The sequence below is a fragment of the Acomys russatus genome, chromosome 20 (assembly GCF_903995435.1).
Source record: "Acomys russatus chromosome 20, mAcoRus1.1, whole genome shotgun sequence".
Taxonomy (NCBI): domain Eukaryota; kingdom Metazoa; phylum Chordata; class Mammalia; order Rodentia; family Muridae; genus Acomys; species Acomys russatus.
Genome location: NC_067156.1, coordinates 51,500,023 through 51,524,278, shown reverse-complemented (window position 1 = coordinate 51,524,278; position 24,256 = coordinate 51,500,023). Strand labels below are relative to the sequence as shown.

Genomic DNA, 24,256 nt, shown 5'->3' with positions numbered 1-24,256 from the left:
CTGTCCTTACCGGAAGGTGACTAAGAGGCACGTCCACCTGGCCCAGGAAGTCGTCTCGGGTCTGTGAAGAAGAAAGCAAAGTGTTAACGTTGCTACCTGTCCCCCGAGTGCCAGAACTTCTGCAAAACCATCTCACTGCATGAAGAGACAGTAGTCCAAGGACCTGGTGTGGGTGCAGAGAAAGAGGGAGGGGTGAAGGCAGAGGGCCAAGAGGAGGCCCCAAGCTGTTCCCAGCAGACCTGGAAGTGCAGCTCCAACATCTGGTCTTTAAGTGACTGACACTCTGTGCCTACCTGCCTCCCCAATCCCCCCAAAAGAAGGACAAGGAATCCTCTTGTAGGGCTGGGAGCATGTGGCCAGTCAGGGAAGAGGAATGGATAAGGCCATTTAGGGTTTGGGGGCAGAGTTGGACCCAGCTTAAAAAGAAGGCAGGGCAGAAATGTTGGGAACATTTCAACACATACTTATCCTGCTATAAACTCAGGAGCTTCCCGAGAGCTGAGAGGGAAAACGCACACGTGGCTTAGTTACTAATACTTCTAAACTGCAGACCATAAAAAAGGGGAAAAAATGTTTGCTTATTTTATTTTTTTCCTTTCCTCTATCCAGTCAGTATGCTACTGGGGAATCCATGTCTGGGGAAAGGTCTGTAATTATGGATGCGCCATGTTCCTTGCTCTGTTGACTCACTAAAGAGCATTGTTCCTCATGACTTACATGGGACCAGTGTGGCACTGGTCATGGGGTACACTGGTCCCTGCTGAGACTTTGGGAAGTCACTCAGGAGTCAGAGCTCAGGATCAGGCTCTCAACCAGAGCATCCTCCAGCCGCACTCCCACACGTCCCTCGATTACAGCACTTGGGGCTTGGCCTCTGGTGTTCAGAGGACCTTGGACACGAGTCAGACCAAACCAACTGCCTTCCCCTATAGCTCGCAGTTGTTTCTACATCACGCAAACACACGAAAGCTGGAAAATTCTTTGCACACAGTTAAACCCTTCCCACAGCTAGCTGGGGGGTGGGAGATTGAATGAGACCTAAAGACCCTTATCTGCCCTGGGTGGCTTTACTAATATTCCACTTTACAGACACCAGTCTATCTCCTCCCATTTAGTGAAACAGAAGTAAACAAGGCTTATGAAAATGATTTACCCTAGACTTGGACATTTCCTTCTGGAAAGCTAGCTCATCTGCTCCAAATGATGCATGATGGGTATCGGGAAGCCAAGCTCTGGGCAGGTGTCTAGGATGAGTGAGAGTAGCCTCAGTGCTCGTATGTCTGTCTGTGTGTGCATGTGTGCTCCGATCTGCATGCACGCACATGCGCAGCATGTGAAATGAGAGGACAGAGGTTGACCTTGGTGTCATTCCTCAGGCAGAGTCCATCCTGCTCTTTGAGATAGGGTCTGTCATTGCGTTGGTGCTCACCATGCATGCTGGTGAGCCAGAAAGTCCTATAAATCCACCTATCCCTGCTTACCCAATGCTGGGATGATTACAAGCATGCATCACCATGCCCAACTTTTTACACTGGCTCTGGGGCTTGAACTCAGGACCTCAGTCGTGCATGGTATTGACTAAGCTGTCTCCCAAGCTACAAATGCTTTTGAGGAACTTTTGGTTCTTGCATTTTCTTAGTTACAACCCAACATGGGATCCTTGGCCAGCTAGAGGCTGGAAGGAAGGTGCTCCATATCGAAGCAGCACTCAGGAGAAGGCCTGGAAAATAATGGCAGTGCCTCTGCCTCACTTGCAGTCCCATTCCAGCCACCGTGACGCACTCCAGTGATGGTCATGTCAGGAGTTGTGAAGCAGGCTCCTTTGTTGTCTACTTGGTTGACATTATTAATTCTAGAGCTGTATAAATTATCAGCTAGCCATACAATAAAAACAAACAAAAGAAACAGATCCTTTGAATATCAGCCATAAATTGTGGACATGAAAGAGGACAATACTGCCATGTGTGGCTTCTTCTCCCTTCCACCCCACACAAGGACATAGCACGTGATCGCCCGGGGACAAGGGTATCTAAAAGGCAACTCATGGATGGTGAACTTGAATGGAACTCAACAAAAACTCAGGATCCATCTACATGCGCTCTCGCTGTTTTGCTGGAGAGACATTTGTTTCAAGCTGACTAACCAATGAGCTTGGCTCTAGTCAAATGCTAAAACCTGGCACAGACTGACGGCAGTGGCAAACACTGCCAGGGACGTGCATCCAATACAGGCTACAGAAGCAGGCACCTGCACCTGGATGCTGTACAAGCAGTGGGAGGACGAAGTTCCTGCCTGGGCAGTTGGTTCCTGAGTCCACTCCAACCTACACTCTGTGCATCTCAGGAAGTGGTGGAGGGCAAGACAGGTGCCTACCAGCTCCGGGCTTCATTATGGATGGCTGTGGGGACTCTCGTGATAACGCAGTCTGGAGTAACTTTTGAGATTTCTCTTTAAATGCCCACTTGGCACGTCACCTTTCATGCTACTTCCTTCCCAACTTGTTTCTTTCCACAGATCACAAAGCTTACTGAATCCTCTGAGGCATGGCATGCTGGGAAATCTGGTTGCATGGGGTCAGGGTTCCTTCTTGCACTGAAACAACAATTTCCCCCAAAACCCAAAGATAAAGAAGCTTCGCCAGGGAAGGGAACTGAAGGCTTTTATGGATTTATTTAAGGAGAGCTGGGAGTGAAAAATAAGCTTATGAACAAAACAGGGATCAAGTGTGAGAGAGCACATGGTCAGAATAAATGGATTTAAAGTGGTATTTCACTGGTCCATGGAAGATATGTTTCACTGAGAAACTCAGGTTTCAAAACATTCCTGAACCAAGGAAAGTTCAGGCAGTAGTGTTGTGTTTTTTAGTGCCCAAGACTGAACACAGAGCCTCAGTCGTGCTGGGCAAGCCCCCCCGGACACAAGATGTCACGGAAGACGCAGGGAGAGATGAGTGAGTACCCCGGAGGCCTTGCCTGTAGGGGAGGTGTTGTATACTATGCAGAGAGAGCAGCCTGTGACCATCGAAAGTCAGGGATGGTATGACATGTGGAGGCTCCCATCTAGACCCTGACAGAGACTATCTATGACCATCACAATATCCTTCGGTTGTCAGTCACAGAATGCCACCTCGTTAAATTCATTAAAACAAACAAACAAACAAACAATCAAGCCATTTTTAGTAGTCTGCAACACAGAACCATTTCCATCAAACATGCTGACCACAAAAAGCTACAGAAACCAAACTGCAACTCATAGCAAATCTGGCATTTCTTGTGACTATCTGTAAGTAGTAATGGTGCCTACTTCAACCAATATTACTCATTTTTCTCTAGGGTAAAGACATGCAGGGTAGAAACAAAATTACTTATACTCTCTTCTACAGTGAGAATGCATGCCGGGGCCTCGAAGACAGGAATGTAGAGTAGAGCAAAGTTTCAATTACATCACCCACCCATCCATCCACATCCATCCATCCACACCCATCCATCCACATCCATCCATCCACTCTGCTTATTCCGTGCTCTTTTGCTTTTCTTGAGCCAGGGTCTCATTTATATATCCCAGGCTAGCCTCCAACTTGCCTCCTATTCGCTGCGATCACAGGTGTGCACCACTTTGCTGTGCCCCTTAAAAAAATGTGCATATCCAGGTATGGTGGCGCACGCCTTTAATCCTAGCCCTCTGGAAGGCAGAGGCAGGCAGATTGTTGAGAGTTCCAGGCCCGCCTGGTCTACAAAGTGAGTCCAGGACAGTCAAAGATACACAGAGAAACCCTGTCTTGAAGAAAGAAAGAAACAACAACAAACCAAACCAAACCAAACAACAACAAAGCAAGCACGCACTGTATTCATGTACGTCTGTTGTCATGGTTTTTCAATGTCATCTGGGTCAGATGCCTGGGGATTGCAACCAGGATTCCAGTGAAACCCGATTGTAGCCCCCAGTGTCCTTATGCATACACTGGTTAGAAATGGCAGCACTGACATGGCTTATCTGTCTTCAAAAATGTGAGACTCAGTTTCTCAAGGAACATGCCCACCCCACAATCTAAATGATCCCCTTGGCTATGTGTCAGAGCCGCACTTGAAGGGTGGAACCCAAACTCTCAAAGCACCCCCTCTGAAAAGGGGGTTCTTTTTCAGACAGACAAACCTGCTCTATAAAAGGGGACTGTTGGGGGAATGAAAGTAATTGGGAGCCAGAAAGGGTGGGTTCCCAGGGGCTACAGTGAGTCTCTAAGGTAAGACATTCTCATAAAGACTGCAATTACTAGAAATAATCCTATACACTGTTATAGCTACATATGCAGGCAGTGATTAATAAGATTTTCCCCCTTCTGGTGCTGGGAATCAAATACAAGACGTCATGTGTGTGATGCACGTCTCTAACTCTGAGCTACATTGTGGCCCTCATTGGAAAGTATCAGTGCCTCACACGAAATACAAGTAATATTTTGAAAACCCCTTTTCAGTTACATGTGTACATGAACACATGGGCTGAGGTGTGACTATGATGAGCTTTTTGGAGCTGAAGAGATTGTTCAGTGGGTCAAGGGCTTCATATACTGCAAGCAAAAGGACCTGAGTTTGAATCTCCAGAACCCATACAAGAAGCTGGCATAGGGGTATGCCCCTCTAAGCCGAGCATAGCGAGATGGAGACAGGGTCAATATTGACCTCAGGCCAGAAATGTGACCTCCAGCCTCCATCTGGTCTCCACAGACATAGGACACACTCACACACTACACACATACCAAGATTATCAACACGAAGAAAGTTAAGTTTCTGTAGCTGGGTGTGGTGGCACACGCCTATAATCCCAACACTCAGGGAGGCAGAGGCAGGTGTATCTCTGTGAATTCAAGGCCAGCCTGGTTTACAAAGGGAGTCCAGGGAAGCCAGGGCTGTCACACAGAGAAACCCTGTCTCAAAAAACAAAAAACAAAAACAAAAACAAAAAGTTAAGTTTCATTTCATGTGATATAAAAATAATTCAAATGCTACACCACTGAAATCTGTCCATGGCTTTCACCCTGGACACTTCTAAACAGTAATTTTTAAGATTAGAATTTCTTACAACAAATCCAAGTGTATAGAACTTACAAGGCAAGTGTCAAGACAGACAGAATATGGTTGCATTTCTGTACACTGCACACTAAGTCAAACACCACAACCTCCTCACAGGAAAGGTGGGTGACCCCGCATGCCACATCCGTAAGGCAAGATATTAAAAAGGGTCAGCAGTTCTTGCGGGCAATGACCCCACATAGAAACATACCTATGTGTCTAGAGTTTTTTAACCCATGACCTCCCCTCACATGTTCAGTCACCCAGCCCAGCACCATAAACCTGCTGCACCATAGCGATAGCGCGGGGAACTATTTTATGGTGGAGCCATTTGGAAGCACGCGTGCATCTATCTAAAGAACAGATGGCTCAAGTAACGTTCGCAGAAGCTTTTGGATCAAATGTCACAAATACAGTAACTCCCCCACAGCTCAGTCTCTGGAGAGCCCGATACTGAGGCTCTGATGCATTCCTTCTATAGACGCTGCCTCATTCCTCAGTAAGGCATGACGCCGGCTTTGTCATCACCGACAAGAGGAAAGAAGCGTGTTCTTCCACTTGTCAGGCACATCAGCCTGTGCCACGTAGACAGTGTGCTGCTGTGCCTGCGATGACAGTGACAGCAACAGCAACAGTTACCGGTCTCCCCCAATAGCCTGTGCAGCACAAAGCCCCCACTTTACTTCTGCCTACACGTGACGAGTCCCTGCTGCACAGTTGCCCACGGCATGCACTGCTACAAGTCCCTATGCATCCCCCGACACCCCACGAGCCCCTGTTCTGTCTCCGCCAACATCCTCACCACTCAAGCTTCTACTGCACCTCTGCCATAGCCCACACTGCACCTGCACCCCATGAACCTGTTCGGGGCCCATGGAACAGCCTATACTGCACAAGTCCTGCTATACTTCTGCCAAGAGTGCACTGTAGCAGCCTTCCTGCACCTCAAATCTTATTGCCCCTCTACACAAGGTCTCCTTCACCCATGCCTACACCTCACACTGCCCCTTCCCACATCACACGTGTCTAGCTCCCACTGTACCTTCACTATAGCCTGTGCTGTGTCTCTCTTTTTTCTCCCACATTGCACGTGGCAAGGGATCCCTTCACATCTGCCCATATTCCTTAAGCCTACATCTCACCACCCAGGACCTCTGGCTTTAAGGTTTAAAGACATTAACGGATTGATAGTCACATGGCATCCACTGAAACCAAAGAAGTGCCACAGTGAAATGCCTGAATCGCTGTGCTCTTATTCCAATTCGTTTCATATGCACGAGAACACACACACGCACACACGTACGCGCACGCACGCACGCACGCACGCATGCACACATGAGAGGGGAGATTCAAGTGGCTCTCACACCTCTGGCTTCTGTGCCACTGTTTCTGTTGGTAGGTTTGAAATCGGTCACTCATTGAAACAGAGTAAATGTGTCCTGGAGACAGCGGTTCTTATTTGGAACAAACACACCAGGCCTTCATGTCAACACAACCTCACAGCAAACTCCCAGGGCCTGAACAGGCTTCAGTGAAAGCAGTATGGGAGGTGGCATGGCAGATCCAGCACCATCAGGAAGAACATCTATTTTAAGGAAATGCTTTTCTTGAAAACATAAACAGAAGGCACGGAGAGAGGTAGATGGAGCAAGGAGCAACTGTGCTGGCAGACCAGCGCAGCCCTGCCGTTGCAGTCTGGATATGGTCCAGGACATAACTAGGCCAGTATACACTGGGCCTTCATGGGCTCAAATGAGGTCCCAGTTGCTCTGAGGGCTCAGCTGTGACACTGGAGAAATGATATTCTTAATGCTCTTTACCCCTAGGTGGCTGTAGGTGCCTGGTGACACTCACTCTTCCCTCAAATATGACTGCATTCCAGGCGCAGGGTCAGCAGACGGACAGAACAATCATTACAACATAAGCGACTGATAACCAGAATTTAACTTACAGTCAACTGGAGGGGTGTGAATGCTAGGCAGGGACTTTGGGGACCAAACTTCTTAGGTGGACAGTGCTTCTGAGCTCAAGACATCTCTTTATCTCTCTCAGGCAGAGGATGCCATGGGACACACTTCTCAACATCTCAGGTTGGACAACCCACATGGCTAGTGATGTTCTGCATGCAGACCCATGCAACCTGCAGCTTCTTTGTAACATAGTGGTCCTCAACCTTTCTAATATAATTCTCTTTCCCTGTCTGTGAAGACAAGTCTTTTGTCAGGCAAGACCAAGGAGCACTATCTATAATCTATTAATGTGCATCTTTTCAGAGCAGAGAGGCCACTATCCCCTTCTATGTTCTGACGGATAGCTTGGCTTCACAGTTAATGGAGGCACCTGCTTCACAACCATCTAAGGGACCATGGCTCCTGTGTAAAGGTGCTTTCTATAAAGCTATTCATCCTTGTGAAACACAATGCAGAAAAGTTTCTTGAGGCACTACTGTCAGCGCCTTACTTACATCCTTCCTTTAGTTCCTCCTTATAAAGGAAGATTAGATTGTTGACGGTCCTACCCAAAAACCGCTCAAACACAGTCTACAAAAACCAAGGTGAAAATTCTTGTAATGCTCTACCTGTTACAAAGCCACTCATCTGATATGACTGTTAAGAGCTAAATGACAGTGACTGTCTAACTGTATACTTGGGAGTTTTAAGGTAGTATTTATTTTCAGTCCAGGATGATTTTCTCAAGATATTTTTCTTATTTCTTCTCTTGGGAAGTTTTCAAATAATTTTTTTTTTCTGTAGCTAATTTAAATGTCGGATGTGTAAAAGGGGAAAAGCTTGTCTCTTTATTTCAGCACCAAAGATGAGAATAATTTTAGGCAGTTAGTGTCAGATACCCGTAATAAACAATGCAGTGTCAGGAAACAGTATGAATAAAAGGAAACGTGAACAGAAGTGTATGATGGGCTCAGTATCGCTTAATATTTTGACTTCATTACCATGCTTGATGCTAAAAGTTCTTCCTCATAGGTCAAAGCATAAGAAGCCAACCGTCCATCTTGTTTTCTGGCTGGCCAATAGTTTGGACATACGGAAAACTGCAAGCCAGCAAGTGTGGTAACATGGTAACACAAAGGCAGGGCGTTCATTCATCCTTGGGTATTTCATGACCAAGGATGCTGAGTTGGAGTCATAGAGGTTTATGCAAGGACACTAATTCATTTTTCCTCAGGGCTCCACAAAACGAGCTTTGTAATGTGAGCTCTGGTATCCTAGGTAGATCTCTCTAGGTCTCTTTTCTCCACTGGTCATGTCTTGGCTGCAATTGCATCTCTGGCCAGTGGACTCCATCAGTTTGCAGGGGGAGAAAGTCCAGCTGAGCTCCGGGGAGAGCCTCAAGACTGCAAGGAATGTAAGCTCACATGTAGCTCACTCACAAGGGCCAGCGCTGTCCGACGACGGAGGGGAAGAAGCCTTCCCTGGGCTACAGAACAGGAAGGCAGCAGCCAGAACAGGAACCCAGTTAGCTGGGTACTGACAGCTCACCATCTTGAGTATGTACTATTGTTGTCAGGTAACCGGCCCCTCCTCAGGAAACCCTAGTTGACCATGCTGAAGTACCCGGTCCACAGCCTCTTGGTGTTACAGCACTGGGGCTGCGAATTCCAAGTGAACACAAATGTAAGAATGTTTGCCACACCCGAACATGTCATTTTCTCCTTTTTTGCATTATCACGTTAAGTATGAAACGAGGGAAATCAAAACTTGAAAAAAAATTAGTTGAGTCATTTAAAATTATTTCTCTTACCCCCTACCTCTGAAAGGAGAGTTCTTCTAGCGGGGACATGCATGTCCTGGGACTTACACACAATTCCCAGGATGCCTAGCTAAAGGCAGCTCTAAACAGCTTGAGAATGGTGTCTGCTTTCTGGAGCCTTGTTTCTCAGGCTTTGCAAAGAAGGCCCTCTCATTCTTACCTCAATCTGTTCTGCCTCTAAGCAAAAATGAAGGGGCAACTGGGAAATTTATGGCTCTTGGGAGGGAAGCAAAGGTGAGAGGATGCTAAGAAGACACACCTCACTTTACTGAGCTGACAATTTTGCAGGACAATAATAATTTTGCATCCACCTGATTTTTCTATGTACTTGATTTAAAAGATGAAATCAGGAATCTTCTGCTGGAAAATAAGGTCAATATGGCCAATTCATTTAACAACAAAGAATGGCTTTGCTAATTCAATTCATGGTAGATATTTTCCTCAACATGAGCTTTGTCTGCAATCATAGGACTAAATTACCTGGCATACTGGGTACTTTCTGAAATATGTTTGAAATATACAAGCAATGTTCAATATAACGTTATAGCTTTTGCAAGTACTGGACTACACTACTGATAAATTACAGACGTCACCTTCAAAATGTGTAAGAAGTGAGCTTTCAAACTCTTTATGAGGTCCATTATGCAGAAATGCTGTTTAAAAGCATACAATCTGTCATCAAGTCAGGCCATTAATGAGGTAATTAAAAAATTTCCCTTAAAACTCGGTGAAGACTTAGAATGTCTTCCTCCTGGGACTGGAAAGAAATGTGGAAGGAGAGAGTTCCTCTTTCTGTACATAGTGTAGGAAAGATTTTCAAAGCTTTGGGGAAAATTAGTTCATCTGGTATGTCTTGTGGGAGAACCACTTTAACTAAGGGTTTCCAGGGGTCTAGAGAAAGTTTGGGATTGTAGTAGATGTCACTTCAGGCACAGAATGAAGACCACTTAGTGATCTCTATAACCTAGTGGGGATACTCTGTAGATCACGGCCAATGGCCGTCTTCCAGCCTTTCTAGAACAGCACCATGTCTGTAGGACTGCAGCCATGCTGCTAGAGTCACTGCAGTACTCCATACCTGCAGCACTCGCCTCACTTTAGCCATCACCTTTCTGACGGAAGGGTGCTGAGGCTAGCAGGCCTCAAAAGCTCATTTGTTTTTAACTACTTGGGGCCAGACTTGGCAAGCACCTGGGAACCTGCAGGAGTGAGGGGCTTACGAATTGATCGTAAACGGTAATCATAACACTATAAAGCAGCGGTTCTCACCCTGTGGGTCACGCCCACTTTGGAGTTGCATATCAGATACCCTGCGTGTCAGATGTTTACATTACGGGAGCAACATTACAGCTATGAAGCAGCAACGAAATAATTTATGGTTGGGGCTGACCACAACATGAGGAACTATATTAAATGGCGGCAGCACCAGGGAGGTTGAGAAACACTGGCACAAAGGTTCGATTTTCCACTCTTCTTCCCTTCTGGCCTCTGCCGTTCGCCTAAACAAGAAATAGATGGATCCCTTTCTACGTGTGGCTAAAAATAACCGAGAGGCAGGAATGTGGAGGACACAAGGGAGGGGTGTGATTTGGGTTTTGCCTATTCGGGGGCTTAGCCCGCTGGCCCAATAGGGTGGAGATATTTATAGGAATAAGACTCACAGGAGCACAGACAAAGCCCAGGGATTCTGCTTGCTGTGGCCAAGGGCTATCTGCCTGGCCAAGGGACCAAAATGACAAATCCTGTTTTAAAATAGACTCAGAGGATGTGATCCTTAAGAGAGAACTCCAGTCATTAAGCCAACACACAGTTAGGAGCCATGTCTGCAACCGCCCGCCTCCCTGGAGTGGCTGCCTGCCCTATTAGATCTGTGGTGGGGAACTCACTTCCTACAGGGGACTGAGCTTGGGTTTCAGACATCAAAACTCCATTTCTACCCAGACCTGTTTCATAAGCAAAGGCGCGTTTCCTAGTTACTACACCAAAGGTTAATGTCATCCAAAAAGTGAGGATAAAAATGGCTGTGCTGTGCACTGTAGCTGCTATTAAATGGGGCAACTAAGTTCAGTAAATGCTATTCTAGTAGGGACTTCTAGAGGTGTCACCACTAGCATCTGGGCTGAGTGTCTTCTGTGTATGGGGGGATGGGTGGTGACTGACCGTGGCCTATAGATGTTTGGAAGCATCTCATCCCTAGTCTACTGGATACCATACCAGCTTATTCGTTAGGCCAATCAAAAATGTCTTCGGATACTGTTAAATTCCCATCAGTAGATGGGGGCATTGTCCAATCCCATCTCCCTCTGTGTCTGGAAGGAGTCTTTTCCATTTTGAGGCAATTCCATAAGAAATTCCTGGTGGTCACTATGGCTTTGTCTTTCTATACCTCCTAGCCTGTCCTTGGAGCATCAGGGACGAAGGAGGGGGGGAATATAAGTTTCCATCACTTGAAGGTGTCAAGGCTCACACTCTGTAACCCCACAGTCATTTGTTGTTTCTAGTTTGTGCCACAAGGCAGATTTAAGTTTCCTGCCTGTTTTGAAGAATGGCAAATCTTTATCTTCCAGATGATTTCCCACCCCCCACCGCCAAGAATACTGAAACAAAATACCAAAGCAGATCACTCATATAGCTGCAAGGAATCCGCAGAGAATGAGACCAAGGGCCAAGCTCTCTCTGCCTGACTGAGGTGTTTACAATTAAGAGCAAAAGCCAGTTTCTAGAACAAGGAGCCATATCTGGATCAAGCTCAAATCAGAAGCACACAGTGGTATTGCCCCACCAAAGCCAGGAAAGACCAAGACCAAGGGGCAAGGGGACGGGAGTATGCTTTAAGCAAAAGTCTCAAAGGGAAGAGACACCTCTGTCAGAAGGCTTCAGAGATCAAGCTACCAAAGACAATTAGAACGAGCGTGCTGAGCACTAGCCTTGTTGTGTCTCCAAACCCAGGACAAACCGGGGGAGAAAAGCTCATTTTCTTTTCAGAGACCAGAGGAATTACTCCCCAAATGACTTTTCCCCCAAGATTCATGACTGACCACCTGACTCCTGATCGCAGTAAGCGTATGTGTAGCCCGCTGTTTGGAAAGCCCACCAGGATGAGGCCACCAAAGCCTACCACAGGGTTACCCAATGACAGGAAGCACCTACTTAGACTCTGAAACCTCATGCCTCATCTTTATGCTTAGCCCTGAAACTCAAAGGAAGAAGAAGAAGAAGAAGAAGAAGAAGAAGAAGAAGAAGAAGAAGAAGAAGAAGAAGAAGAAGAAGAAGAAGAAGAAGAAGAAGAAGAAGAGATCAACAGCAACAACAAAAAAACCAAAGGGTATAGTGAAAGATCGCTTATGGCAGCGCTTCTCAATCTTTCTAATGCTGCGGCCCTTTAATACAGTTCCTAGCATTGTAATGACCCCCAACCATAAGGTTATTTTTGTTGCTACTTCATAACTGTAAATTTGCTACTCTTATGAACCATAACGTAAATGTCTTTGTTTTCTGATGGTCTTGGATGACTCCTGTGGAAACCTCAAAGGAGTAGCAACCCACAGGTTGAGAACTAGTGTCTTATGGGCTTAGGGTATACCCAGAGCTGGGGGTGCTGGTCCCTGCTGAGGAATCAACTAGTTGGATGATCATTAGCTCAGAGCCTTCTCTTGACCAGTTTCTCATCTGGGAAGATGGGACTAAAGACCTCTTGTACATCTGTGTGCAGAAAGCTCATGCAAGTTCACACCGAATGCTATGAAGCTATGTAGTGGATGTTTTAAATTGACTGTTGAGAAATAGGATGAGCAGCAAGTTCCTGCCAGGGCTGGCCAACTGCAAAGCACACAGCTATTTTCAGCAACCCTGTGGGTGAGTTCGTCTGGTCTCCTATCAAAGACCTCCTCATGTACTACAAAGAGTTCAGCATGTTCAGTTGGAGAAACCGTACTCTATTCTGTGGGGGCAAAATAATGGAATGGTTTTCAGAAAGTGGAACAAGATGTTATGAAGTTAATTATCTCTTGAAAATTAAATAAACAAAGCAATGCCATGTAATAAAATGACCAAGATGAAAGATTGCAGAACTGGGTCTAAATTTAAGATAGGGGCCCTCTCTTGGAATATTAGAAATGGCCTCTCTTTTTCCTTACTTTAGAAGATGATATGGGGGTTGGGGTGGAGCTGGGGGAAATCACTCAATGGATAAAGCATCCATTGCGCAGAAGTGGGGACCAGAGTGAGCATGGATCCCCAGAACTCACATAGATGCAGGACATGGATGGCAGCCATCTGTAATCCCAGTCAGAGTCGGCAGACAGCAGATCCCCTGAACAAGCTGGCTAGCCAGACTAGCTGACACGTGACTTCCGGATTAAAAAAAAGATTCCCTTCCTAAATAAATAGAGCAATGAAGGAAAGAACTTGAGATCAACTTTGCTCACATGCATGTGTGCACCCTCCCATATATGCCCCTAACAAGGCAAAACTGCACACACACACTCTGTATACATACACTTGCAAATAAATGAATGGGAGGAGGCTACCACCAATGTACGCACAAGAACATTCTAGAAAATACAAATTACACTTAATATTTCCCTGCTGATACTCAGCAAAAACTTCAATTTCAAAGTGGGTAGTGGAATGGCAAGGGTGTGAGCATTTGCTTTTCTGGAAAAAAATAAAATCTTACCCAGAGACTAGCACATATGTGACTATTTTCTAAGGGTAGTTATTGGGACGCATGGCAGATCATAAGCCATGTAATCACACATTGAGACTAAATTAGAAATTTGAGCCTCATTTTGAATCCTGTCGGCTAACCTTTAGACTCTTGAGACGATATGGAAAGCAGAGAGCCTTTTCCATAGTCTTTATTTTCCCTACTCTGTCATAATATTGTCGCCCAAAGTGGCTGGGATAGGAGACAGTTACTTATTTATAAAATTTAATTTTATTTTATAAAATTTATTTTATAAAATAAAATTTGTCTCTGCTTCTGGCTTATATCTCTAAAATTTGTCCATGTGTGGCTAAGTTGATTCTACCCATCTGCAGAAAATAATCGTGAACATTTCAAAGCATGGGGGGGGGGGTGCAGTGGGATGGGGTTAACCTCGGAGTCAAGTTGTCAAGCAGAGGATAAAATGCAGTACGTGTACAGAGAGAGAGAGAGAGAGAGAGAGAGAGAGAGAGAGAGAGAGAGAGAGAGAGAGAGAGAGAGAGAGAGAGAGAGAAGGGAGAGGGAGAGGGAGAAAGGAGGGAGAGGGAGACCAGAACCAAGAAATATCTCCAAGTAATTCATTTAAGTCAAGATCTGTCCTTTATGTATCACGTCTTGCAAAGGTGACTGAAAAGCCATGTGGGAGAGGGCACTGATGTGTGCGTATCGTGTTATGTATATCACAGGGTGCACTATACAGGACGCACATGCCATATGGACATTGAGCATCTTACTGTAGAAGAATCCTCTCTTTTCCACCCAAAACAGATTTACTTACTTATTACTTACTTTCATTTGGTGTGTTGGGGCGTTTTGCCTGCATGCATATCTGCACACCACATGCATGCCTGATGCTCATGACAGCCAGAAGAGCACAAAGGATCCCTTAGACTTGGAACTACAGGCAGTGTAAGCTGCCTCATGGGTGTTGGGAATTGAACCCGGGTCCTCTGGAAGGCGATTCAGTCCTCTTCACTGCAGAGCCATCTCTCCAGCCTCCTCTTATTTCTTCTTGAGATGAATGTAAGGGCTGGGGAGGTGGCTCAGTCAGGAAAGCACTTGCTGTGTAAGCACAAAGAACTGAGTTTGGATCCCCAGCACCCATAAAATACTTGGCATGGCAGCATGCATCTGCCACCCTGGTGCTGTAGTGAGTGGTTGGCTACTGTAGTTAGTCAATGAATATCAAGTTCAGTGAGACCCTGTCTCAGAAAATCAGCTGGGCAGTCATAGGAAACCATATGTGACACTGACCTCTGATCTCATGTATGCCACGTATAGACCACGCACACAGGCACATGGCGATATTACAGTGAGAATAATAATGAACTAGACACATTAATGCCAGGATTATAAATGCCAAACAGTCAGATTGTGTTTAAATACCCCCGTCACGTACACATGCACATACAGACACAGCTGTGTGTACACATTACATACAGGCTCTCAGGTGATTTGATGAAAGCTAACAACACTTAGGAGGCAACTGTCATCAACGTGATGGCGAAATAATCCTCAGTCATGGTATGGAGTGTCCAAGTGCTATTAGCTACAGTCGGCAACACAACCATTTATTTATTTATTTTTCCTGGAAGAAATAAGCTATTCTGCAATTTGAGATGTCAAGGGGCTGAAAATGCAGAGAGACACTGTCATATAAAATGTAATTTAGGACCTTGGTCTATATCCAAGGTGAAATGGTATCCCACGAAATGTTTAATTTACCATCGAATGCTCCAGGGAAGGGGCCAGACAGAACAATGCTTGATTACTTAGGGCAGTGTGCTAAAGAGAGCCATTAAACTCATCCAATCCACAAACATGGCTTATTTAAGGAAATAAAGGGTTGAGAAAATTAAACTACAACTGACAATGCCACATCATAAACATTTAAAAATGCATTGTTTCAATTAACAACTCCCAATAACTTCGATGCAGAGGGTATTTATTAGGCCTGCTTTACTCAAGGATCACCATGGAGCTCAACCTACAACGAATGGGGACAATTATGTAGTAAAGATGCAGGGGCCAACCTCAAGCTTATCTTGTATTTTACCTCCCTGCAGAATTACAGATGATAAAGGTCCCAGAAGCAAGTTGGACATCAAACTTCCCGGGACTCTTGCATGCCCCACACTGCAACTAAGAGAGATTCAGGTTCTCTTAGCACATAGGAAGGAATAATAATACCTCTCCTCTTTCTGAGAAATAGTGTCACCATCTACACTATGGTGTGCGACATTCAATGAAGACAGGTCAAGCTATCATAAAATCCAAGTGCCCAACATTGTGGCGCATGACATATTTGTTTTATTTTTGTTTTGTTTATTTGTTTTTTGAGACAGGGTTTCTCTGTGTAGCCTTGGCTGTCCTGTAACTCGCTTGGTAGACCAGGCTGTCCTCCAACTCACAGAGATCCACCTGCCTCTGCCTCCGGGTGCTGGGATATAACAGCATGGTCTGGTGCTTTGTATTTGATTGTTAACTATGTTGGCTCCCCGAGGTCTGCTCTCCGTCTTTCAAAGTAGACATTCATGTGCCCCAAGTATTGCTGTGTGAGCTTGCCTCCCTAGTTGGCTGAATAAATGGCCTACATCTGGGCAGGGCAGATGTGAAGGGCGGAGCTAAGATCGAGGGCTTTTGGGACAGAAAATTTTTGAGAAGGAGAACAGGTAGAGGAGAGGACGAAGAAGGAAGAGAGTGACTGTGGGGTGGCATGGGGAGAAGAACATGGCTGGACCAGCATGGATGGAGGAAAACAGCCCAGATGGGAACACGTCCATGTATTTATGGGGATATTGGGTGGGAAGTAGCCCAGATAGGAATGATTAGAGCAATTGGCACAGGATGTGGAACTGGGAGATAAAGGGTAGTTTAGGAGGTTAGTATCTGCCCAGCCCCAGGTGAAATAAGGCTTACTCTAAAATCTATCAGGTGTCTGTGTCTTTTATTGATTATGATAATGGTTAGAAAATACCATCATAATAATTATAGAATTTTAATAACAAACATTATTAGCTTTTTTTTTTTTTTTTAATTTACTACAACACTGGGGTTAAAGGCACGCCCACTACCGCCCAGCAACACACATTTTAACATGATACTGTCCTAGACTTCCTTGAGCTTGCTCACACTCTGTTATTTATTAGGGTGATGCTAATCATGTCTGTTAACACAGAAGCATCACCCTTTCATTTTCTCACTTCAAGAATCTGAGAAAGAAGCCAGGTGTGGTGGCACACACCTTTACTCCCAGCACGCGGGAGGCAGAGGTAGGCGAATCGCTGTGAGTTCGAGGCCAGCCTGGTCTACAAAGTGAGTTCCAGGACAGCCAGGGCTGCATAGAGAAACCTTGTCTTGAAAAACAAAAACAAAAACAAAAACAAAAACAAAAACAAAAACAATAACAAAAGAATCTGAGAAAGGGACAGAGAAGAGCAGACAGTGGTATTGTCAGAGCTCCAGTAAGAAGAACAGTAAATTCAGGGGATTGTACTTGAGGAGGGGGCTCTTGGGGTAGTAAGCACACAAATGCTTTTGGAGGGGGCTCTTAGGGACAAGAGGGAGTGGTAATCACAGCATCAGAGGGAAATAGTTCAGAGGTAGACTGAATCTAGTGAGTCTCAACACCGCTTTCCACAGCTTTAAGGCACCATGGAAACGTTCAGTACCAGGCCATCCAAAATAAGAATGTGAACAAATTCTTCAACAGACTTTATTTAAACTAAAAGTTTGCCCCCAAACTACCTTATAGTTGACTGGTGACTGTAGTTAAGGATACATATAGGAGACCTATTGTCATGCCCAGATCCTATAGGCCATGTTGAGATAGAAGAATTTCCTTACAGAAGACAAACACAGTGACAGGAATGTCATTCACTCACCAATGAGTAAAAATTTCTGATTAAAACGACTGATCTGAAAATACAAACCCAATGATTCAATACACCCAACTCTCTTGATACCAATATGACGTCACAGGTTCAAAATTCCACCCGTGGCCTCACACGACAGGTCATATAGTCCCCTAAAAATACTATGCAAAATTATTTCAAGCTATGTACAGAAGGTTAAAAGGCATATATAGTGAATTCCAAGATACCTTAACATGTACATCAAACATTAAAAAAAAAAAACCAACCAGAATATTTCTTGACCTATCAGAAGATTCCTTCCCAAAACCACTTACCCACCTTTTTATTTATGTGCCAGGTACTCAGTCACACTTGCAGGTGGCTATATACCTTATTAGTGTACAATCTGTTCAATTGTCTTTCTTCACCACTTGTAGATAAGGCAGAAACACAATATTACTCTCCTACCCTCAATGAGATAATAAACTCATTTTAAATTGCACTTGCTGATGCTACGTGATCAATAAGATACTGTCCAGAGTGAAATACTAAAATTTCATTTCATTATTTGTTTGAAGCTCATAGCAGCTTAATCACAACTATGAAAACATGGAGGATATGAAGAGATGGCTCAGTGGTTAAGAGCATTGGCTGTTCTTCCAGAGGTCCCAGCAACCACGTAGTGGCTCACAACCATCTACAGCATGATCTGATAGCCTCTTCTGGCGTTCAAAATATACACGCAGATAGAGCCCTCATATACATTAAATAAATAAATAAATCTTACAAAAAGAAAAAGAAAATATGGAAACAAACAAGATGGCTTTCAGTAGGTAAACAGCTACGTCAACTGAGGTATATCCAGAGGGAACAGAACATTGTTATTATGCCATGGTAGTTAACTTTGTCAACCAGACTGGATGAAGGATAGCAGAGGTTCTCAACCTTCCTAATTCTGCAACCCTTTAATACAGTTCCTCACGTTGGAGTGACCCCCAGCCATAAAATTATCTTTGTTGCTACTCATAACTGTAATTTTCTGTAGGTTGAGACTCGTTGCTCTAAGGGGCAAGTGTGTTTGTGACAGTATTTCCACAGATGAAGAAGGTTCTTACCAATGAATTGGCCAATTCCTTGGAAATTCATAATACTAACGGTATTATTAGGAAGTAGTGAAAAGTACTCAGTTGTAGAGGAAGTAGATCACCAGGGCTGTGGCCTGGGGGTTTTTATAGTGTGGCCCTGGCAACTTCCTGAATGTCGCTTCCTGTCCAAGTAGAAAGGAGCAGCATAGTTCCAAGGCCCTTGGGAAGCTCTGTCCAAGAGCATGAGGCCAGGCGGCCACAGACTGAGTCATTTGAAACCACCAGCAAAATAAACTGTCCCTCTTGATGTGAGTACTGCTAGGTAGTTGATTATATCAATAAAAAGAAGCAACTAGTACACATTTGTGCTGAACAGAATTAGGCTTTCAGGCCAAGAAATGACCGAAAAAAAAAAAAAAACTGAGACGCACATTAGCAAGTGAATCTGAGAAAGCTCAGGATTTCAATTATATGACAGCTTGAAAAAAAGAAAGGCAAAGGAGTGAAGACTGGGGGCAACCCCAGGGGCTGTCATGGCCTGAGACAGGAGAAGAGGAGCTCAGCAGGACCCAGAGCCTGTGAGGTAGTGATCCGACTCTACGATCTCACAACAACTGATGTCACGTTCCAGCACACAGATCGACAAGGCTGCTAACAACTCTGGACTTGGACGGTGATGACTGTTGTCACACATGGATCACACCAGGGGAGACTAATGTCTTCGTGGGGCGGTGGAAGGGATGTGTGAGATTTCTGTACCTTCTGTTGCACTCTGAGGACCTTTTAATAACACTCTTGCTTCCTGGCTCTCCGTTTAAAAAAAAAAAATCCATTTGTCACACATGTATATTTGTGGTGACTTTTGTTATAAGAGTTATTTTAATTGTGTACTGGAGATCACGGGTTAAATCAGAAAACAAGGCCAGGGGAGACGGCTCATTGGTTAAGGGGCTTGTAGGACAAGCAGCAAGCCTGAGTTCAGGTTCTTAAAATCCATGCAAATGGGGGCTGGAGAGATGGCTCAGTGGTTAAGAGCACTGCTTGTTCTTCCAAAGGACCTGGGTTCAATTCCCAGCACCCACATGGCAGCTTACAACTGTCTGTAACTCCAAGATCTGACACTCCTACACCAATGTACATAAGTTAAAATTAATAAAATATTTAAAAAAAAAAATCCATGCAAACACCAGGTAGGTGTGGTGACCTTCTTAGAAGGCAAAGACTGGATGTCCAGAGCAAGACACTAGCTGCAATGTCAGGCTGTGTGTTCACGCTATAGACCATGCCTCAGTGAGTAAGATGGGCAGACACAGCGGAAGACCCTCAACTCAACCTTGGGTCTCCACACGACACAAACGCACTTACACCTGCTCCAACACGCAGACCCACACATTTTAAAGAACACGCGTGCACACAGCACAGACAGACACACAAAAGAAAAAGCAAAATCTGAGCATAATTCTAAGATGCAAAAAATCACTTTGATCACCTCAAAACATAGAAGGAAAATAGAACCAAAACCGCAAAAGAGACCGACCAAACACACACACAACACACACACACACACACACACACACACACACACACACACACACACACACACACACACACTCCAAAATCCAAACAGCAAAAATCCAGTAGGATCTTGTCAGCCAAATGTGAAATGAGATTAGCCCAGAAAAACAAGTCCCTGGGATTCAAGAATCGCATCTCTAGCAGCTGCTAGCCGCTGAACAGCTTCGGTGCCTGCTCATTTCGGGACTGCTAACTTTTATTTAGCCACTTCCTCAGAAAGCCTAAGCTGCGTGAACAGCTGCTTGGTTAAAAAATAAGAGCGGATTTGGAGGCTTTGAGTGGAAGCATTTCCTTCCCGCCCCAGAGGCGACTTTCTCCACAACAACAACGTAGTTATAAAATTAGTCAACACCAAGTAGACCCAACCCGTGGGGGAGGGGAGGGTAAGGAAAGCGGTTCATTTCTTGGCCAGCTAGGAACTAGGAACTGTATTGCCAGAATGTGGTGAGAAGGGGGCTCCTTCAGCTTATTCTAGGAACAAAGGAAGCAGAAAGCACAGAGCATATTTCCAAGATACTGAGTCCCCCGTTCACACGTGCAAAGGTCCCGCATGCAGATGTAAAGGGCAGAGAAAAATGGGGGTTTGTGATGTTGAAGACAAACGGTGCATGAAAAATGTCCTCACTCAGAAAACGGGACGCCTTAGAAACTAAGCAGTACATCTATGAGTAACGTATTTTGAAAAGACTAGGTTATACGAATCATCGTTAAAAATTTGATCTATATGTGACCAAGCACATGGTTGATGCATTCTCAGGTGTAGGAACTGTGCTGTCACCAACCCAGCTGGTAAAATTACAGCACCCTTTAACAACACTGACATAGAACAATGAAGGCATCCGCACAGAGTGACATCTTCTTAACTATTAAAAATGGAAATTCATTACTATCTAAAAGATTTCTATCTTTACAGTTAAGAAAAACAACAACAACAAAAAGCTGGAATGGTACATTAATAACTCTGGCACTGGTTTGGCCAGGAAGAGGAGTCCTTTCTTATTTTATCTTCATGAAATAATGGTCCTGAACAGAATGACCCAACAGAGATCCAGGAGGCTGGGGAGATGGTCCAGTGGATAAAGTGTCTGATGCACAAATACTAGAACCTGGGGTTGGAACCCTGGTAGCCCAGAAAAACACACAAGCAACATCAAAACGACCCAGGGCTGGGTCGGGGGTGTGGGTGTGAAGACAAGCACATAGGTCCTCAGGGCTCACTGACCAGCTGGCCAGCTGCAACGGTAAGCTCCAGCTTCAACGAAGAGACCTTGTCTCAAAAAAGATGGCAGAAAGGGAGAGACAAAATCATCTGACATTGATTTTTGGCCTCCTTGAACACACTCATAGGCAAGTGTAACCACATGTGTACTCACAAAGATATAGCACGTGTACACACACACACACAGGGAGAGAGAGAGAGAGAGAGAGAGAGAGAGAGAGAGAGAGAGAGAGAGAGAGAGAGAGAGTTAGCATTATTCCCCAAATTGAAAAAGAAATTAACTCATTTACTGTATGTGTAAGGTAACCATCAATCAAATTTGCCCCAATTTAATAGTACTTTTCCTTGTATTGTTGCATGTTTCTCTGAACACAATTCCTGGTTCTTCAATAACTTTATACTATCAATGAAAACAGGAAATGATCTTAGAGGAAAATGGTACTTTAAGTCCATCCTGTATCAAAGGTACTTTGAGCTCTCCATAGGTCAAAGTCATAAAAAGAGCAAAAAAAAAAAAAAACAAAAAACAAAAACAAAAACAAAAACTGCAGTTGACAGTGTGTGTGTGTGTGTGTGTGTGTGTGTGTGTGTGTGTGTGTGTGTGTAGAAGCCAGAGGTCTTCCTCTATTTCCTCCACTCCTGGTGACCTTCTGCTAGCTTAGGTCTCTGCCATGATCACACGCCCAATGTAAACTGGGCTGGAATTTCTTGAGTGAGAAACACCTCCTCATACATTAAGCATTTAGATTTTAGGATATCCCAGCACAGCTGTCTTTGTGAGTGGCCCTCATGGTGGGCTTTCTCATTGGACATTGCATTTAAAATTTAAAAATTAAAAAACCAGGCTCAGCTTGGTTCAGAGCCCTTGCTGTTCTACCAGAGGACCAGAGTTCTGTTCCCATCAGCTGTGCTGGATGGCTCACAACTGCCTCTAAGTCTAGTTCCAGGGGATCTGACACCCTTTTCTGGCCTCTGAGGGCACATATGTGTACGTACACACACACACACACACACACACACACACAGACCCCACAAACAAACCCCAAAAACCCTGCATGCCACTTTTGTGAGCAAATAACACAGCACAAAAATTGGTCATCCACATGAGCATCTGCCTTCTACCAAAGAGAACCCAAGTACGGCTTCATTCCACATTCCTGCGCTCCAAGTCCCATTTGGGAGAATACAATTTTTCTCTAAGCTGCAGAGAGCACAGTAGGCGCTCATTTCTAAGCTGCTACCTCCCCGACATATTCCTCTGTATGGATGCTATTTTCAAATGCAACAAGATAAGAGCCCATCCATTCTCTATTTTGGGATGTTCAAGCAGCTCTGGCTGGCTATTCCTGCTTCTATACACTGCAGCGACTGCCAAGCCATGGTGCTGGGAGTGTTTTACGTTTGCCAGAAGCAGGATTTCATCACTGCAGTGAATGGTGCAGAGGATCAGGCTCGTCATCTGGGTTGTTACTCCACATTAACGACGTCAGATCAAACGCTGCCACCCATCTACTTATACTGTTCCGTCAAACAATGAACATAGATCCGCCTTTATAATAAGTACTTTATGCTAATCAGATCAGCAAAAGAAAGTTGTGTTTCACTTCCTTATTAAACTTCCTGATTACTAAACCCTAGGATAAATTGTCACTTCTTTCATTTGTTCATTCATTTACTTACAGAAACAAATAATAACATTTGGTGCCTGCGTTGTACCAAGCATGCACAGGTGCCGAACATACAAAAGGCTAATGGCAATTCATGCTACATAAATATGTAATACATGTTTGGTGACTGGATAGTTGTCAGTTGTAGGTATCTTAAACAGTAAAAAGTGGGTGGATGCTAAATATGTTACTTTTATTTCATACTGAGAGCTTGAGTGAAATTTGAGAGCCAAGTCAGTTAATTTTACTATGGAAAAGCTAAGTGTTGATTGTTTACAGTGCCAGCAGTGCAATAAGTTAGTCTGAAGTATAATTTGAAAGTGCTAATAGCTGAGTAAAGTATGAATAAGAAGGGTAGCATTCATACCCTAGTACCTACGGAGATTGTACAGCGCACGCTCTCCTCTCCAGGACCCGGAAGGCACTCAAGTAAATACTTGGTGCTGATGAGGTGCCAAGTGGAGGCTTTCTTCCCCTCATCACTGAAGCATTTTTTGCTTCTTTTGCTGTCCCTGGCAGCAGTTACTGTAGCTGGAGGAATGGGCCTTTGAGCATGTGTGGCGCTTCATCTTACACCTCAAGAGGCACACTAGTCACAGGCCCTGTGCAACACTGTGGCTTCGAGCCATATTCTGAAAGCACAAAATAACGAATCTGAGGCCATGAAGGTTGGTGGAGCAAACTTGTAATTCCAGTACTTGGGAGGCTGGAAGATGGTGAGTTCAGTGCCAGCCTGGGGGTGTTACTAAGTAAGAGTCTGACCTGGTCCCCTCCCTTCAATTAAAAAAGATGTATTTGTGGCCTGGGGAGTTGGTCCAGTGTGTAAAGGCACCGGCAGCTAAGCCTGATGAAAGCTAGTAGGATCCCTGAGTCCTACATGGTGGGAAGAGAACAGGCTCCTGCAAGCTGTCCTCTGGCTGCCGTGTGAATGCAACGGCAACGTGTCCAATGTAACACATTTTCCACAGTGTCAGAAACAAAACGAAAACCAAAACAAACCACTCCTCTTTTTCAGACGCACCTGGTAGCTATCCATCATAGGGGCTTGAGAAATAGAATTGATGAAAGTTTCTTTTCCTTTCCTTTTGTAAATAGCAAAACTGAAGCTGGCAGTTGTCAACACACTACAGGATGTAGTTAATTCGCTCACTTTTAATCCTTTACACACACACACACACACACACACACACACACACACACACTTCTGTCTGAAAATACTATGAAATTCATTTTAGATTTTAGCTTGTTTTCTGGTCCGTCTTACGGAAGCAGACACTCATTTCCACAGTTTACCCCTTTTACAGGTTTGTATTT

General features: G+C 44.7%; 1 protein-coding gene across 10 annotated transcripts in view; it reads right to left on the bottom strand.

Annotated features, from left to right (window-relative positions):
• Positions 1 to 24,256, bottom strand: part of Nedd4l (NEDD4 like E3 ubiquitin protein ligase) — a 336,845-nt gene that overhangs the window by 73,943 nt on the left and 238,646 nt on the right. For all 10 annotated transcript variants that reach the window (XM_051163444.1, XM_051163445.1, XM_051163447.1 and 7 more), the window contains one exon: positions 11 to 61. In XM_051163444.1, coding sequence (XP_051019401.1) covers positions 11 to 61 — 51 coding nt within the window. The remainder of the gene's footprint in view (positions 1 to 10; positions 62 to 24,256) is intronic.